General features: G+C 44.1%; 1 protein-coding gene across 1 annotated transcript in view; it reads left to right on the forward strand.

Moving 5' to 3' along the window:
* The window catches only part of CASQ2 (calsequestrin 2), a 66,755-nt gene that overhangs the window by 37,884 nt on the left and 11,019 nt on the right, over positions 1–17,852 (forward strand). Inside the window, exons 6-8 of the mRNA XM_081493319.1 lie at positions 5,305–5,435; positions 6,835–6,880; positions 13,328–13,382. Of these exons, the coding sequence (XP_081349445.1) occupies positions 5,305–5,435; positions 6,835–6,880; positions 13,328–13,382 (232 nt within the window). The remainder of the gene's footprint in view (positions 1–5,304; positions 5,436–6,834; positions 6,881–13,327; positions 13,383–17,852) is intronic.

Here is a 17,852-nt window from a genome sequence, read left to right on the forward strand (position 1 = left end):
GTAGTATCCAAGGTCTCCAGCGAATTAGTAATAGTGTTGAGATCACAGTTTAGGACAATCTGGACCTAAAATCCATGATCTTTCTTCTGTACCACACCATTAAGTAGGAGACTCTGTATCTTCTCTTGAGATTCAGGGTGTATACCCATGTACTCACACTCACATATCTGCACAATACACACATAACACACACAACATGCATATAATCACACACAACACACCAATACATACACTCACACAACATACAAGCATAACATATACCTCCTCACACAGTCACACTTGTACCCACACATATATAACACTAATAAACTCACATCCATACACCACACATACACATATACCCCAAACTAAAAGCTCTAAATCGCAATATTTACTAGAACAAATAAATCTAGGACAAAGTTCTGGTGTCTTGATCAAATTCAAGTGGCAAAAGTTAAAAGCAAAAAAGGTAAAAGTTACTCCTAGCGAGGAGTGAGGCTTTGATGAACAGTGTTCCTGGGCATTGCTACCACAAAGAAATCAAGTTTTCTGTAAAACGCAAGAGGAAGCCTGTAAGTGCTAGAGCAGGGAAGGAGTATGATGAAAAGAGACTGCATTAAATATATATACATAACCACTTCTATGGGTATGACCCCAGTCTGCAAGCCTATAATCCAGAAGATAGCTCTATAATCTAAGTAATACAATCCAAACTTGAAGAACACTTACCCTAATTATGTGGATTAGAGGTGGGAGAGAGCTGGAAAAAGAATATCAAAAGGAATAGTAACTATCATTTATTAAGTACTTTTTATGTGTCAGGCTTTGTGCTAAGAGCTTTGCATAGGTTTTCTAATTTAATCCTCTCAACACTCCTGTATAAGACGGATTAGGATTCTCAATCCATGGAAGATGAAACCAAGGCAGGAGAGACAAAATAAATCTGCTCATGGTCGCATAGTTAGTAGGTCAGCCTGACTTCAAAGTCAAATGCTCTCTCCTACTGCTCTCAAGAGAAAGAAACAATACATGTCAGTGCTGAGCTGCCATCTGGCACATAGTAAACCTTCAGTAAGTGTGAGCCAGTACTGTTGTTAAGAAGAGGCAGTCATCTGAGACCAGGCGAAGGGAGACTGGGAGGGAGTATTAGTAGAGAAGGGGAGGCCCAGAGAAGCATAAAGAAAATTCATCACTCTCATTTGGTTATGATGGGATGGGAGGGAATACAGCAGCTCCTGGGTAAGAACTCATGTGAAGGAAGACAGAGTCAGACAGATAAGCTTGGCCAAGCAAGAAGGCCTCAGTTCCTAGAAGGCTGGTCCAATGCTGAACTCAGGGTAATGTCTGGTCTTAGATGTGCCTTCCAGCCCAACCATATGTGGCCCATGAAGTTGAGGTCACGCTATAATTAAAAACTCTGAAAGACACTGAGTCACAAGTGCCGCTGTTCATGTAGCCTTGCGGGATTTTATGACATTTATAAAGAAACATACTCTCTACCTCTATATAGAACACAGAAGGAAGAGCTGTGGCACTGGGCAGTCTTGATCATGATATAAGGAACTTAAGAATTTATAGTCATCAGTTGCAGAGTGGGGGAAACGGTAGGGTCCAGGAGGCATGGCTGTCCCCAGTCCAAGCCTCACTGGTGCCCAGCAGGGGGTGCTAGAGCAGAAGTGGGCGGAAGGACCTGTTTGTGAGACACAGCACCGTAGGGAATGCCAGAGGGACCTGGAAAGGGATGGGCTTTATAGAGGTTTGAAGTCAGGAGAGGCAAGGGTCCAGGAAACCCTAATATAGTCCCAAAGATGAAAAACCAACTGGCAGAGGTTGAGATGACAAGGGGACCTACCCACTGTTGAGATTGAGAGAAAGACAAGAGAAGACACACAAACAGCTTAAGATTGCAAGTCTCTGCTTCAGGACAGTAAAGATTATAAAGCTACTGAAAACACTAGGAAATCTAGGAAGAAGAATCTATTAAGGAACATAAGATAGGGTGCTGAGCTCTAATTTCTACAAGTTAGGAAGACATTCAACTGCAAGGATCTTTCATTTATTTATTCACCTACTCACTTAGCAAGCATTTATTGAGGGCCTTTTATGTGCCAGGCACTCTTCCAGATGCCAGGGGCACAACATTGAGCAAATCAGATTTCTGTTCTTGTAGGATTTAGAGTTTAGTATGTGTTGGGGTAAGGAGAAGATGGGAAGACAGAAAGTAAGTAAACAAACCAATAAATATATTATGTTAAATACATTATATGAGTTGGAGAACTGTAATAAGATGAGATATCAGGGCTGCTGATGTTGATTTGGGAGTTAAGCAGTTTCCAACCACTGTGCATGTTGGTAGGCCCCAAGGAGCTTTTAAAAACATTGGTTCTTGGAACTCATACCTGGAAATTTAGGGTTTTTTTTTTAAGCATTATGGCCAGGCCCAGAAATACGCATTTTCTAAGAGCTCCCTGGGAGATTTTAGCTGGCACACAGGTTTGGGACCAGCACTGATCAATGGATCTTGATCCTGTATCAAGCCACACAAGGGCCCAACCTGCCTGAGCAAATGGAGCAATAGTCAGAGGACTGAGGATGGTGTCCACTCTATGGCACCTCACAGCCTGAAAAATGTCAGTTCTAATTATCTCATGCCATCTCCCACTGACCTGTTCTTTTCTTGGAGTAAACAGTGAGCAGCAAAATCATTTTTTTGAACCATACTGGGCCAAAAGAAGCTGTGATTCTCTAAACAAAGTTGACGGAGAAGACAGATGTTGAGAAGACCTAAATTCATTGAGTTGGTTTCATCTGCAACAACTGAAATGGCTTGCTAACTTGTGGAAAAATATGTTATCAAAATTTATACATGCCCAAATGTCAGAAGAATGGCCACTGTACTTTGTAATCTTCTTGCCTTGGCAAACTCCATTCCAACTATTTTTTTTTAAAAAAAGGACAAAAGAATTCATGATTGAATCTCTTCAGATTTTAATAGTAAAATCTATTCTTATTTCATTGAACCATCCATGAAACAGGTCTGGGTCCCTTGGATATAGTCGGCCCCACTAAATATTTATTGAAGAATCAATCAGTGCCTCAATCAGTCAAGCCTCCTTCAGTCTTTACCATGCAAGATAACATTAAAAGGAAAAGGAAGGAATTGTCTGAGATTCAAGATGAGGAAATTCTATGGTAGTGACGGGGATATAGGGAATGGGCCTATATAGGGGATATAGGCCTCTAGAAAATTCTGCTCAGAGTTCCCAAGATTTAAACTTACAAACATCATAATCCAACTTCACATTCATGGTCTTAACACTGCACATCCTTACACACACACACTCACACACACAGGTTCATCTCCACTGTTTACCTTAATGGAGGGTGTGATGGGTTGCTCCTCACCTTCAGGAAGCCTTCATTCTGGTAGACTGATCTGAGGATGAGTTGACGAGAACACGTTATAAGAAGAATAAGGAAACATCTCCCTACACCAAGCACAGTGCCAATCTGATATTTAAAGGAACATAAATTCCTTTCTGCACAATGTCAAGGGAAAGGTAATCTGGAAGGAAATGAAATGGAAAGTTGGAATGGAGGCGAATTGGCAGTTCAGAACACTCTGCTTGACCAGTTCCTCCTCAAATTGTGCCTCAAGCTCATCATCTGTAAAATAAGTATAATAATAGCTCTGACCTCGTACAAAGTGGAGATTCATAAAGTAATCAACTTAAAACATTTTGCAACAGTAACTGGCACACAGCAAGTGCTCCATGTGTTTGCTAGGATTTGTTTTTGTTCATCTCCTACAAACACAGTTTCCTGGTTCCTAAGATATGTAGTAGGTGAACTCAGAAAACCAGAATCCATTTTCAAGCTCATCCTGCGAGGGCCCAGCTTTGTGAAGAACTGTGTGTAAACCCAACCCATAGTTGTATAGTTGCTCTTTCCTCCCCTTTCCCCTAACCACACTCCCCACCCCATCATCCACAGCACCCCCATACCATAGAAGAGGGAAAAAAGAGAAAATCTCACACCTTTTTGTCTCTTAAAGCAAAATCAACATCACCATTAAATCTCTTTGACAGACTTTGGCTCTTAACACAGCTGTTTTCGTTAGCTCTTGAGTAGCATGTGGGTGTTGCCTTCCCTTAAGTCCTTAAAAGACATCTTTTTGGAATACAGTGACCCGGAATTAATAGCAAGTGATGACAAAAGCCATAGGGATACCAGTGTTGGCTCAGAATGGACCTCCTTGTGTAACAGCTTATGTAACACCCAGTTTCTCCCCCTCCCATTAGTCATGGCTGCCCTGGGCCTCTGCACCGTTGGTTACCACCACAGGGCATCAGCTCTTAGGCAATTCCTCTTTAGTTTCAAGGGAACCACTGTTCATCCCTGTGCTTTCTGGGACCACAGCTCTGAACTCGAAAAGAATGGCATTTGGTTTTCTACAGAGCGTTGCACATTCCAAGCCTCTCGAATCATTTCACAAAAGGAGATATGAGTTCAGCAGCTCTGCCGGTGAACATAGCAACCATTCTGTCCTGACCAGACTGCACAGCCATGTTAATCAAGAGAGCATCCGGCTCATAGGCTGGCTCCCCATGCTTTCTATTTGACACAGGGTGAGCCACTCATCCTCGCTTGCTGGGTACTCTCCCAGCATTAGCACTGAAAGTATGAATCCTGGGAAACCCCTCCACCCTGGACAAACCAGGATGGCAGGTCACCTGCTGACAGGTAACCAACCAGGCAGTTCCCAGAGCCTCAGAAACCATCAGACACACCCAGGACTGAGAGACAGCCCTCGGGCCAATGCTTCAACCGAAATAGCAGTTACAGTTTATGAGCTGATTGGGGACAGACCAATGGGTTGGCCCCTGATTCTGAGTACCTGTGTGCTTTACGTGGTTTCCATCAACTGCCTGGTCTATCAAAATCGGTTCAGTTAAATCCATGCATCCCAGGACACTGAACATGATCTGCTAACATTTGCTTCATCCTCCAGGCCCTGGCAAACACAGTTCAGTGACGGTGATTATGGAATTAAATTTCCCACCTTACATTCTGACTGCTCTCTGGCCCTGACTGGATCTCATCTGCCAAAGAGGATTTTTCCTCTCTATCTGAACTTTGATCACAAAAGGAGGTGGGTCCAGCCAGGCCTAGGTGTTGAGTTCCTATCATTTCTACATTTAAGTTAAAACCACAGATACACTCCCATGTCTTTTGCAGAGAACATACACACTTGTAGCTGGACAACCCATTGCTACTCTAGACTAACGTTCAAGTTAACTATTGTCTTGCTTCTAATTGTTACAGGTTGCAAAGAAATTGTCCTTGAAGATGAATGAGGTTGACTTCTACGAGCCATTTATGGACGAGCCCATTGCCATCCCTGACAAACCCTACACAGAAGAGGAGCTCGTGGAGTTTGTGAAAGAGCACCAAAGGTGCCCCAGATGGCATGCAGGGAGTGGCAGCAGGGGTGATCCAGGGCCTGGGGGATGGACAAGCCTCTCAGTCCCACCATTTCAGACCCCCAAGAGCAACAACCTAGAGTTAGTAACCCAGCAGAATTGAACTCAGCAGTGTGGCTTTGTTGGTCATTGATCAGTGGCTACATTTTCTGACTATGGGTTTACATTTGCAAACAAGGTTATGCCACCTCCCCGCAGTGGAGAAATCACCTCATACAGTAAGATATCACAAATACAATTCCACAATGATAATGATAGTGATTTAATGTTAGCATCCTAACGTATGATGCCAGGTGCTTTGGGAAGCTATTTTACCTAATCTTCAACATTTTGGGGGCTATAACAAATTATATCCTAATTTTACAGATCAAGGAATTGGGCTCAGGGTAGTTAAGTAATGAAGCCAAGGATGAACATTTTGTGCATAGAACTTCTGGGAGAGGAATATTTGATACCACTAGCACTAGCATGGATCAGCATACTTTTTTTGTAAATGGCCAGAAAATAAATATTGCAGGCTTTGTGGGCCAGATGGTCTCTGCTGCAAACACTCAATTCTGCCGTTGTAGTGTGCTAACAGTCATGGGCCATATGTAAACAAATGTGTGTGGCTGTGTCCCAACAGAAGTTTATTTATAAAAACAGGAGTCATTGGCTGGATTGGACCCACCAGCTGTATGTAGTCTACTGACCTCGGCTCTTAAGGGAGAGACAATACCAGAACATGGAACATGGTAGTGGGTTTACTGCCTCATCTACCCACCCTCCCCTCCTCATGGTCACATAGGCTCACTGAACGTGGAGCACAATGACTCCATCACTGGGTCGGCCTCCGTCCCCACAGGGAAGCAGCATTAGGATGGATAAATACCCACAAGGCTAACAGTATTTGCCAACATTCAAAAAGAAGTGAAACTATGAGCAAAAGATAGATCCAACCTGCTTCTCCAAACATCCTTCAATGGCTTTTGATGGATGACCCCGGTGATAAAACTACTGTAGCTCTGGGCTGTTTCCCCTCCTGGGTCTCCTGATTCTGGGCCTGCTCAGCGTTCTCAGGAGTGTCCCCTATAAGTGAGGAGGGAAAGGGCTTCTTGGCCTGGGCATAAGCTGACCCCGTTCCCTGTGACCCATTATCTGTGATAGACTTTATAATCTTTGGCTCAAACGGGCCTATGAAAAGGCTTTAGGCCCAGCTCTGTGTGACACAATAGGGTCGATCTGCTCTGTTTCCTTAAGAGAGAAAACAAGTATGTAGAACTTGGGAAAGTGAACCAACATCTCATCCTACATTTCACTGTGCTGGGGCTTTGGTGTCAGCTGAGGTAATCTCTATTCAAGGAAGTTTATCTTTTTTTTCTTTTTTCCCCAGACCCACTCTACGTCGCCTGCGCCCAGAAGATATGTTTGAAACATGGGTAAGAAAGTGACAAACTCTTTCTGCCTTATAGAGACGAGTACATTTCCCAAGAGGAATATCCCCTCGAGTTCCAAACCTCAAACCAAGTCTTATTTGCCTGGAGTGGATGTCCGGGGTAGTGGAGAATTTGACATGTGGACAGCAACACACTGAGTTACAACTCCGTTCCCCTGGGCTGGCCATTAGGCAAAATTACTCTATTTCTGAGCTCATTTCCTAGCGTGACTACTGGCTTTCATTCACTGGCCACCAGAAACCCAAGGTCACAGGTAGAAGAAGCTCAGACCATGCGTTTCATTCAGACTTGGGCTCAAGTTCAGAATCTGCCACCTATTAGCTTTGTATCCTACCTTAAATCATGCGGTCTTTCTGAGCTTTAGCTCTTGCATCTAAAATCAGTCTTATTGTAGGGACGAAAGGTATGAAGAACCCAGACACAGTAGGTACTCCACTAGCGTGTGCTAGCTGTTTTTGTAAATATCAACTCAAGGCACTGAAAAGTACCAAGTCAGATTGTCTCCGAGGTCTGTGTCACAGACAATATGTCAGGTGGGTGAGCATGATAAAGAGGACCTTGAAGATACACACCCCCACCCCACCCCAGCTTTATACAAAATTCAGTAAACAGTAACAACCAAAGACTGTGGAGCTTTTTTCAAAGCATTTCATGCATGCTTTAACTTGGATCTCTCAATAGTTTTGGAAAGTGATATAGAACAAGTATTATTTTAGCTTCCTAGAGAAACTGACAATCACACAGATTAAATCAATTACTCAAAGATATATAACTAATAAGCATTAGATCTGGGGACTTAAATTTAGACCACCTGGAGCCAAATCTCTTGTTTTCTCCAGTATATGTCCTAGAGTGGACCATGTCCCCATAGGGCAACATTTTGGTGGAGAGGGAGAGACTGGTTGGTGGTGGGGAGAAAGAGATTAACATGGAAGCATGTGTTTACTAATTCTCTAATTCAGAGTCTATAGTGACAGATGAACAGAACCATGGAGTAACTTGACACTCTCTGTTTTACTGGCATGTAACTTCTTTGGATATCTGAAGGTAAAACAAACGTTTCACACCAAAGGCAAATAATTCAGTCTGGAGGAGTGGACTATTTAAGAGCAACACGGCACAACAGAAATATTTTTCCTAACATTTAAACCTTTCAAAAATTTAACATTTAGCAGGTCTTGTTATTGGATTTTAAAATAACAAAAAGGGAATAACAATGCTTTAAAAATAATACTCATTTTAAAAAACATTCTCACCTTTCACTTAAAACAATTTCAGACTTATAAAAAACAGCACAACAAATTCCATGACCTCTTTACCCAGATTCCGCAATGTTAACACTTGGCTTTATCACATTCACTTGACATAGAATTTTTCTGAACTATTTGAGAGTAAATAGCAGACCCAGTTCCCTTTTGCTCCTAAACACTTCAGAAGTTGCATAAAAATAAGAACTTTCTCTTACGTAATCAGTGTGTGCATGCATGCAAAATTGCTTCAGTCGTATCCAACTCTTTGCAACCCTACGGACCTTAGCCTGCCAGGTTCCTCTGTCCATGTGATTCTCCAGGCACAAATACTGGAGTGGGTTGCCGTGCCCTTCTCCAAGGATTCTTCCCAACCCAGGAATCAAACCAGAGTCTCTTGCGTCTCCTGTATTGGCAGACAGGTTCTTTACTACTAGTGTCACCTGGGATGCCACATAATCACAGTATGCTTATCCAAATCAGGAAGTTAATACTAATACAATTCCACATTTAAATTGACCAGTCGTCACTAATATCCTTTATAGCAAGAGAAAACATTTTTTTTTCCTGGCGCAGGATCCAAACCTGGATCCAAGGCTTGTGTTTGATTGTTATGTTTTTTTAGTTGCCTTTAATCTGGAATAGGTTGTTGGTCTGTCTTCGTCTTTCATGAGACAAGGTACCATTTCAAATTGAGAGTGATTATTACTATTCTGTTCAGCTATGCCTTTATCTTTAATTCTTATTTTGATCATTCTTAAAAGATAAGTCTCTAGGCTCCTGGAAGGGAAACACTGCAAAATTGTAGAACCCTTCTCTCAGGCCTTTCCTCACTGACAGAGCAGTATCACACCCAAAACCACAACACCATTGTAGGAGAGTCCTGCCCCCTTCTTCTGATCATGGACACCTCTCAAATCACCACCCTGCACACTGCTCTGAAGAAATGCTCCCTCTCCCATATCAGCGGCAGATATTCAGAAAGAAAGTTTACCGTCTGGCTTCACTGGAACCCATTCTCTGTCTTCTTTTCACTTAATGAATAAGTTACAGCTTTTGCTATACTATAAAATAAAAGTGATGGCTCACACTTTCCACATTAGTATATATTCAATTGCTTTCTAATTGGAAAAGGGCTATGTATTGAATTCAACCAGGCAGAGAAAAGGGCAGCCAGAGGGGTTTAGTCCTTTCCAACACCTCATCATGGAATATCCATACGACATCCCCAGAAGCCCTAGCCAGCCCCTCATCCAAGTCTCCAACTAGGCAGAGAGGGCAAGACAGGCTACCCAGGGTTATCTTCGCATCCTCAAAGAGGAGCAGAAATCAGACTGTCAGAAGGACCTTGGGGAAGCTACTCAGTCCCTATCCCATCCACATGTACCCACTTTCAGGGGCTACTTGGCCACAGCAACTTACACTGCACAGGCTGGGGAAAGTGACCAATTCGTGAACTTGAAAATCTTGATCTTCAATACCCACTTGCTTAGACATTGCAAGATATTTAAATAAAATAGAAAAACTAGGTAGGGCTAAAGCAACCATTGATTGGCTTCTCTCCCCAATTGTACAGGTTTTTATAGCAGCAAATCACAGAAAATATAAATTATTATTCCCAAAATACTGGTATCTAGTAATATTTGCTGTGTGTAAATCAGATAGCTATTTATTTATTTATTTAGAATATTCAAAGAATGTCCAGACTCAGTGCTGACTTGTCCCTCTGCTTTGAGTCTCCACCTCCCCACCGGCCCTCCATCCTGGCCAGTTGTCAACCACAGTCCTTGGCAAAAGCCCTCAGAAATTGGACTCAGCAGTTCTTTCTGAAAGACTCTTCCCTTGGTTGCAACAGGAAAGTCGTTCCCAGAGGGGGCCAGAGATCTCCTCCAGTGAGCCCCTACATCACTGATTGCCCCTTAGTTAGGGAATCTGACAGTTTTAACTATTTTTCTTCTCTTTACATCTCTTCATTCAACATGAGAGCAAACATTCAACATGAGAGCAAACATTCAACAGAGAATAGAAGGAAACAGAGTTAAATACGAACAATGGTAATATCTGATTGGTGGGTAACTGATGTTTCATTTCTCCTTGGTATCTCTAATATTTGCTAATTTTCTTCAAGAGGTATGTAAGATTTTTATCACTATACTCTTTTTTTGTTTTAATTCAACAGAAATTAAGAAGAACCTATTACATTGTGCTAATCACGTTATAAAAATAAGTATTGCTCTCCTGTCCTTAGGAATTCAGGGTTGAGAAGATGAAACAGTCCCAATAATAACACAACACCAGCCCAGTATGTTTGCTGCTATGACAGAGGGACATACAAAGTGCTAGCAAATCTACACTAAGGTAGTCATCAAAGTAACTCCCAAATTTCCACTTCTTTGGGGGATCTGGTGCTCAGACACTTGGCCTAAAAGCCCCTCCTTGGCCTCTTTCAACTTCAGTAAGAGCCACTGACCAGCATTTGCAACATCTTCTGCAAAGCCTGTGGAGAGACAACAGATTAGCAGAGCCCATTCTCTCTCTTGTTGGTAATGTCAGAGAGGAAAAGTTTTCCTCTACCCTCTTAGGTCTATTTCTTAGGGCCTGCAAATTAAACTGATAAAAGACAGATTGGCAAGAGAAAAAAAAAAAAACAGATTTAATTAGCTATTCATACATGGGAGAAACGTGACTCAAGGAGGGGCTTATACACCATTTTAATGGGGAATGGGGGTGGGGTAGGGGGCAGAGGAGCATTTCTAGAACAAAATGACTTTTTTTGAATGATAAATGGGCCCTTAGGAGAAGAGATGGCAGATACGATAATTTTGTGATAATGTCTGTCTGAGTGATGACAACTGAGTTCTTGGCAAGGCTCTGCTTTTAGGCAGATAAAGGATTTCAGGAATTCAGATGCCTTCAGCCAAAACAGTTTTATGTCACAGTGGCCTATTTGGGACCCCATCATTGAGAAAGAAAAGGAATGGACTTTGGGGTCAGACAAAGCTGGCTTGAATCCCAGTTATGTCATGTACCATCTCCATGGCTTTAGGTAAGTCACTCAATTCTTGAAGCATTAAATAGGAATCAAATTTTGAGATGCAGAAATAATGTATTTACAAAGTACCAATACATTGTGTGGCAAGTGGCAAATATTATTGTTGCCATTTTTACATTCATTATTATTTTAAGCCATAATCCCTTTCCTCAGAGAGCCTGCCATCCAGTTGAGAGAGATTTGTGCAATTAAAAAGGTTATTTTCAAGGCAATGTGATGACTAACTGCATGATCTGCACAGCAAAGGCTGTGGGGTTCAGAGAAAGCCCCTGGGGTGTTCTCGGGCTGGTGGATGGTCAGCTTGGCCCTTCCCCCACCTTGCACCTTGGATTCTCACTGAGTAACCCTGACTTACCAGCCTGACCATGGATTCTTGCTCTGTGAGCTTATTACTGAAAATACCTGGCACTGAGAAGCAACTGCCTCTTTGCAGGTATTCAATATAGGTTTGTGTGCTGAATCTTTGAGATCCATAAAGAAAGAGGCTCTTTCTCTGGGTTATGGTTCTTCATCCAGGGGCCATTTCAGGCCTGGGGAGTGACAGCCTTATTAAGAACAGCTTCTTAGCAAATTAACATGGATTCTTAATTCTAAAACTAATTTCCAAATGCACTGTAGGAGGGTATACAGAAATGAAGCCTTCTTCCTAGAGTTAACACTGCTTACTTCCAACTGATGACAGGAGACAGAGACACAGGGTAGCCTAATGAGAACTGATCAGGATATTCTGTCTGGCGATAATAGCAAATGTAAAACAGTGAAAGCTTAGACTCCCCTTCTGGTTGCCATCAGATTTGTGTAATAAACCTGTACTCACGTATGCGTGCACACACATATCTGTAAAATTCAAATCCCCAGAGTCTGACCATGGCAGTGCCCACTCTCTTGTTTTTAATAATAATATTTTCCATTTAATCTCTCTTAGACCATTTGGAGGTTTTTGTCCATTCCAAACTCAAAGGAAAAAAAGAATTAGCATTTAGATAGGATGGCACCAGCATTAAAATCAATTGAAATGGAAACAGAGATCATGAGAGGTTTGAGATGCCTGGAGTTTTTTTTTTTTCCCCCTAGGATGATTCTAATAGGACATTCAGGGCACCCAATGAATCCCTCTGCCGGTGTCAGCAATAATCATATTCACTTAGATTTGTCTCGTTCTCACACAGCTTCCTCTCCAGGTCTCCTGAGGCTCACATTTCTCATAAGAGGGGCCCCTCCAACCTCCTGCTTCTCCTTCTGCAGGAATAATCAGTGCAGAGGAGACACAAGGTGCATATATGGTCCTTTCTGCTCAGGACATAAAAACATGAGATGCACTTGGTTGTCCATGGATTTGAAACACTCTCTCTAGAGTCTCTACCCTATCCCAGCCTCCACACACACTTTTACTGTCACACCCTCAACTTTCCCTAAGTCTAAATTCCAGACTTTTCCTGCAGCTGCCCACTCTCAGGATCTATCGGCTTTGGCAAGCCGAGAAGACCCCAAGGCAACAACTTGGAGGTCACACTCAGCAAAGCGCCCCCTACTGACCACACAGGTTCTGCTTCTTCAATAAGAGGTGTCTTTAGCAAAAGCACTACACAGGTGTAGATTCTTGTGTGAACAAAACAGACCCACATCCTCACTTATTTCATAGAGTCTTGCCTGCTACCTGTTTGAGGACAGTTTCAGGATCTGTTAGCAGCGTTCGGAAGTTTCTGTAATCTGGTATGTCGCTGATTATATTTGCTGGCGGTGAATTCTTGAAACACAGACTGACACACGCTCTCGCAGAGCTGTGTCCAGAATGCTTTGTGGCTCTCGGAGCGCCTGATGAACCAAACTCACATTCTTCTTCATTTTGCCTTTTACTGATGCTCTCCTGGATCCTGCAGCCCACAGGAGTGAGGCCATTTTCATGCTAATGTCTGTATGTGGTTGGCGTTTTCCTGTCTTGCAAACCCATTGATCAAACTCTACACAGTCTTCCCCGCGCCTCCTCGGAATTCCCTTCCTGATTGTGTGCCCCTGCGTCCACCCCGCTCCACCGCCTCCCATTTTCATTCCAGCGTCTGAATCTGTCCGGGACTCACTCTCCTGTATCTTTCCACCCAAGAGAGTAATTTTGATTCTTCTCTCCCACAGGAAGATGATTTGAACGGAATCCATATTGTGGCCTTTGCGGAGAGGAGTGACCCAGGTAGGAACCCTAACCCCTGCCCCCACACTTAGGCACCTTAGGCCAAAACTGACCTCACTCCTTGGTCAGCCCTCATCCTCTCTTCCGTCATTTCCGGTCTTCTGCAACCGCAAGGTGATCGAGTGCCCCCTGGTGGTAGCCTGTTAGGTATGACTCCACATTCAAATATGCACACAGCTAAGCGAGTATGACCCTGGAGAAGGAAATGACAACACACTCCAGTGTTCTTGCCTGGACAATCCCATGGACAGAGGAGCCTGGCAGGCTACAATCCATGGGGTTGCAAAGAACCGGACACTAGTGAGAGACTAAGCAGAGCACAAGTGAGTATGAACTTCATTCTGCCTAGCTGCCTGTCTATTAAGAAGCACCAAGGACTGAGGAGGAGGATATTAAAACATCCTAGCTTTAAGGATGTGTATGTGTATGTGGGTGCTGTGCTTAGTCGCTCAGTCGTGTCCAACTCTGCGACCCCAAAGACTGTAGCCCACCAGGCTTCTCTGTCCATGGGGATTCTCTAGGCAAGAATACTGGAGTGGTTTGCCATGCCCTCCTCCAAGGGGTCTTCCCAACCCAGAGATCGAACCATGGTCTCCCGCATTGCAGGCAGATTCTTTACCGTCTTAGCCACCAGGGAAGCCCAAGAATACTGGAGTCGGTAGCCTATCCCTTCTCCAGGGGATCTTCCGGGCCCAGGAATGGAACCAGGGTCTCCTGCATTGCAGGCGGATTCTTTACCAGCTGAGCTACCAGGAAAGCCCCTGTGTATAGGGGGAGGGAGGTAAACTTCTGTTCACATTTAAACTTCATTTACCAATGTTGTGATCTAGCCTATATGAATTACAACCCTACCTTAAAATAACAACTGTGTATCCTTTGGTCTGAAAATATTGTCTGTGCTTAGGAAACTTCATAGAAAATATTCCACGAAATAATGAGAACTGGGCAAAACAAGCAGCTTATTTCTAAAGTACAAAATGACCCTATAAATGGGTGTTAACCCGGACAAGTTTTTCCTGGTTTCACTCTTTTTAACACCAGTGAAGAGTGAAGTGCAGGAAAAATTAATTTTGCAGGTGGTAAAATTCTGGATTCCTTCAGCAGTGCTCTGTGAATAAAGTTTCCCAAAGGGAAGGGTAAACGGTGATTCTGAAGTGTGATTTGGAAGACTTGGGACAATCCAAACACAAGCAGAGAAGGCAGGGAACTTCCTTTAGGATGGCTAAGCAGCCAGGCTTTGGGCCATGAGGTGCCTGGGCAGGGTTTCCCAACCCAACAGTGCCACCAAGCCACCTGGGGCTGACTGAAACAAGCTCTGAGCCAAATGCCGATGCCCTGTGGGGTTTGGGAACCACTGTTCCGGGTAAGATACATTTGTATGGTATTTGCCTCAGCCTCTCATATATTCATTCATAAAGATGGATAAGGAAGTATAGAGTCAGAGAAGTTCAACAAACTGCCGAAGAGGGAACAATGAGCTAGTGGGAGGCCACAAAACTCATCAATATATACCTGGTTCTTGTCCATGCCTTGACACAGAGTAGGTGCTTAATAAATACCTGTGGGCAAATGATTAGATATGCTGATGACTGACTGAGCCCGAGCCCAACTGTTCACTGTCTGACCAGCATTTTGTTTGTTTCTTTGGTAAAACAATATCAGCCTCCACAGTTTCTTACAAACTGAAACCCAAATGTTTTTATCATGCAATTTTGAAAACTGAGGTATAATCTACATACCATAAGATACCTTGTTCTTTAAATATTTATGTATTTCGCTACGCTGGGTCTTAGTGTGACATGCAAACTCTTAGTGGCAGCATGCGGGATCTAGTTCCCCGACCAGGGATCGAACCCACCCTCTGCACTGGGAGCACGGAGTCTTAGCCACTGGGCCACCATGGGTAAGGTTCACCTTTTCTAAGTGCGCAATTCAGCAGTTTTACCATATTCACAAAGTTGTGCAAACATCACCACTATCTAATTCCAGAACACTTTCATCATCTCAAAAAAATCTCATCTCAATTAGCAGCCACTCCTATTCCCTTTTCCTCCACCCCCTGGCAACAACTCAATGTACTTTCTGTCTCTATAGATTTGACTGTTCTGGATAGTTCATGTAAATGAAATCATGTAATATGTAGCCTTTTGTACCTGGTATCTTTCATTTACCATAATGTTTTCTGTATTCATCTGTATGTGGTATGTATCAATAATTCATTCCTTTTTAGGATCAAATAATATTCCTTTGTATGAAAAACAAATTTATGCTCCAAATTATCTGAAAGCTCCCTTCCCCCTTTTTTCATTAATTTTTTGGAATGTTCACCGATGTCCCAGTTTTCCCATTATTGACTTGCAGATTTGGGAAAACTCTTCAAGAAAACCTAATCTGTGTCCAAAAAAAAATATCAGTACATTTCCAGCTTTTTTCCACAATTCTAGCTACCCCATAGCCCCTGGAGAAGAAAATAGCAAAGAAGCCAGTTGCCCAAGGTTTACAAGCTATAATCAAACAGAATGGGATCCCTGGTGTTGTGTGAACAGAGATGAAGTGGCCATCAGCAGCAGCCTGCTGGCCAGACTCCAGGGGGCTTCCTTCCCCACCCCCTGCCCCCTCCCAGGATTGTGGGGAGGCCTGTCTGGCTCTCTGGAACAATGGAACAAAGAGGCCTCGGAGAAGTTGCAGGAACCTGTTTGACAGAGATTGCTGCTGTAATGAATCAAGCTCCTGAAACTACTTCCACCTCCTCCCTGCGCAAATATCCCTGGGCCCAAAGCCGTGTCTTGCCCCACAGGAGCCCATGCTGGGGCTTGTTACTGGGAAGCTGGAAGAAATGCGCTGGGGGTGGAGGTGGGGGAGGGAGGACGAGCTCACAGCATCTTTCCTCAGGGAGGGGGTGGGGGACTGGCTCGCTCAGGGCTGGGAAAGGGAAAGGCTTTTCCGTGCAAGTCCCTGACTCTGCGACTAGTCAGTCATTACTGCAGGTCACTGATGTGTAACCAGGACAGAGGGGCCTGACTGCAGGACTAGGAATTTCATTCCTACCCAGACAGTACTTCCTGATATACCTTGCTCTTGCTAACAAGCTCCGCGTGGCCCACTGCACCAATAAAACCCCTACCCACTCACCAAAGAAAATAATACAGCTCTCTTAAAGAGCTCTCTTAACAGTCTGGAGGAAGTGTGCTGTGAGCTTTATGGAGGTGGTCATATTTGGTCATGTTAAAGCCACCCTGTGATATATGCACGATGATGATCCTCCCAGCGTCAGATGAGCAAAGTGATTCTTAAGGGTTAAATGACTTGCCAAATCACTTGCTATATCCAAGCCAAGATTCAAATTCTGGCAGGCTTTCTTGACCTCTGACCTCATCGTGATTCTGATTAGATGAGGATGATGGTGACTTATTGTACTCTTAGATGAAATAACCCCATGTGGGAGGTACTACTTTTATTCCCATTTTACAACTGATGACACACCTTGTCAGGGATGTGCTCTCAACTTTGTCTCCCACGGCTCCCAAAGGGCCCAGATTAGATGCCATACTGCTGCTTACGTACTGAGTGGGCCTTTCTGAGAGGAGACCTCTCAGGTGACTGCCCTCCACACCTTCATGTCCTGGCATCTGGCCCTGGGTCTGATACATGTGGGCACACAGAATATACCAGCCCAATGACACCAGGAGCCCTCCTATTAATGAAGGATGAACATACTGAAGAACACTTGACATGAATTAAATGCTGATGGAGCGGGAAAGAAAGAAGACAGGAAAAATCTTTGCAGTCTCTTCTGCAAGTGCTTGGCATGATAACAATAGTATCATTATTATCAACGAGCCCCCAGGGTCATGGGGGAGCTTTTTTCTCCATTGTCAGTTGAGGATATAGAAGCACCAGAGAGGTTAAGTGACCTGTGCAGGGTCTTCTAAGTCCAGACACAACCTGCAAACCACGTGAAGCCTGCTTATCTGTGTCACCTGCCTCAGAAGCAATAGTCACAGGACTTGGCCATCCAGCCTGGTTCCCCAAGCCTAGGCCTGTCTCCAGGAGCAAGACCCCGAGTCCCATAACTGCACCTGGGGTGGCAGTGTGGGGGCACGGGTGTCTCGTAGCGTATTTATGGGATGAGCACCGCCAGCCCCTGAGGATGGGTTGGGAGGACAGTGTGAGGGCCTGGTGGGCAGTGTGCAGAGGGCCTGGACCTGTTACTGCGGGGCCCTTGCTGGGTCTGAGACACACGTGTGTCTGCCAGATAGGCCCTAGCTTCTGGCATGGCTGGGACTGGCCTGGAACTGGTCCCCCAGGGCTTGTGCAGCCTCATTCCCACCAGGCCCTCCCTGCCTGGGAAGGAGGAGAGCATAATCACCATCATCCCCTCCCACAAAGATGTGATTCCCAGAGGCCTCCTGTTCGCCGTGGGAAACCTGGCTCAGCCTGAGCCCTTGGCTCTGGGTCGTGGGATCTCAG

Source organism: Giraffa tippelskirchi, chromosome 5, assembly GCF_054371585.1.
Source record: "Giraffa tippelskirchi isolate mGirTip1 chromosome 5, T2T-mGirTip1v1.2.pri, whole genome shotgun sequence".
Taxonomy (NCBI): domain Eukaryota; kingdom Metazoa; phylum Chordata; class Mammalia; order Artiodactyla; family Giraffidae; genus Giraffa; species Giraffa tippelskirchi.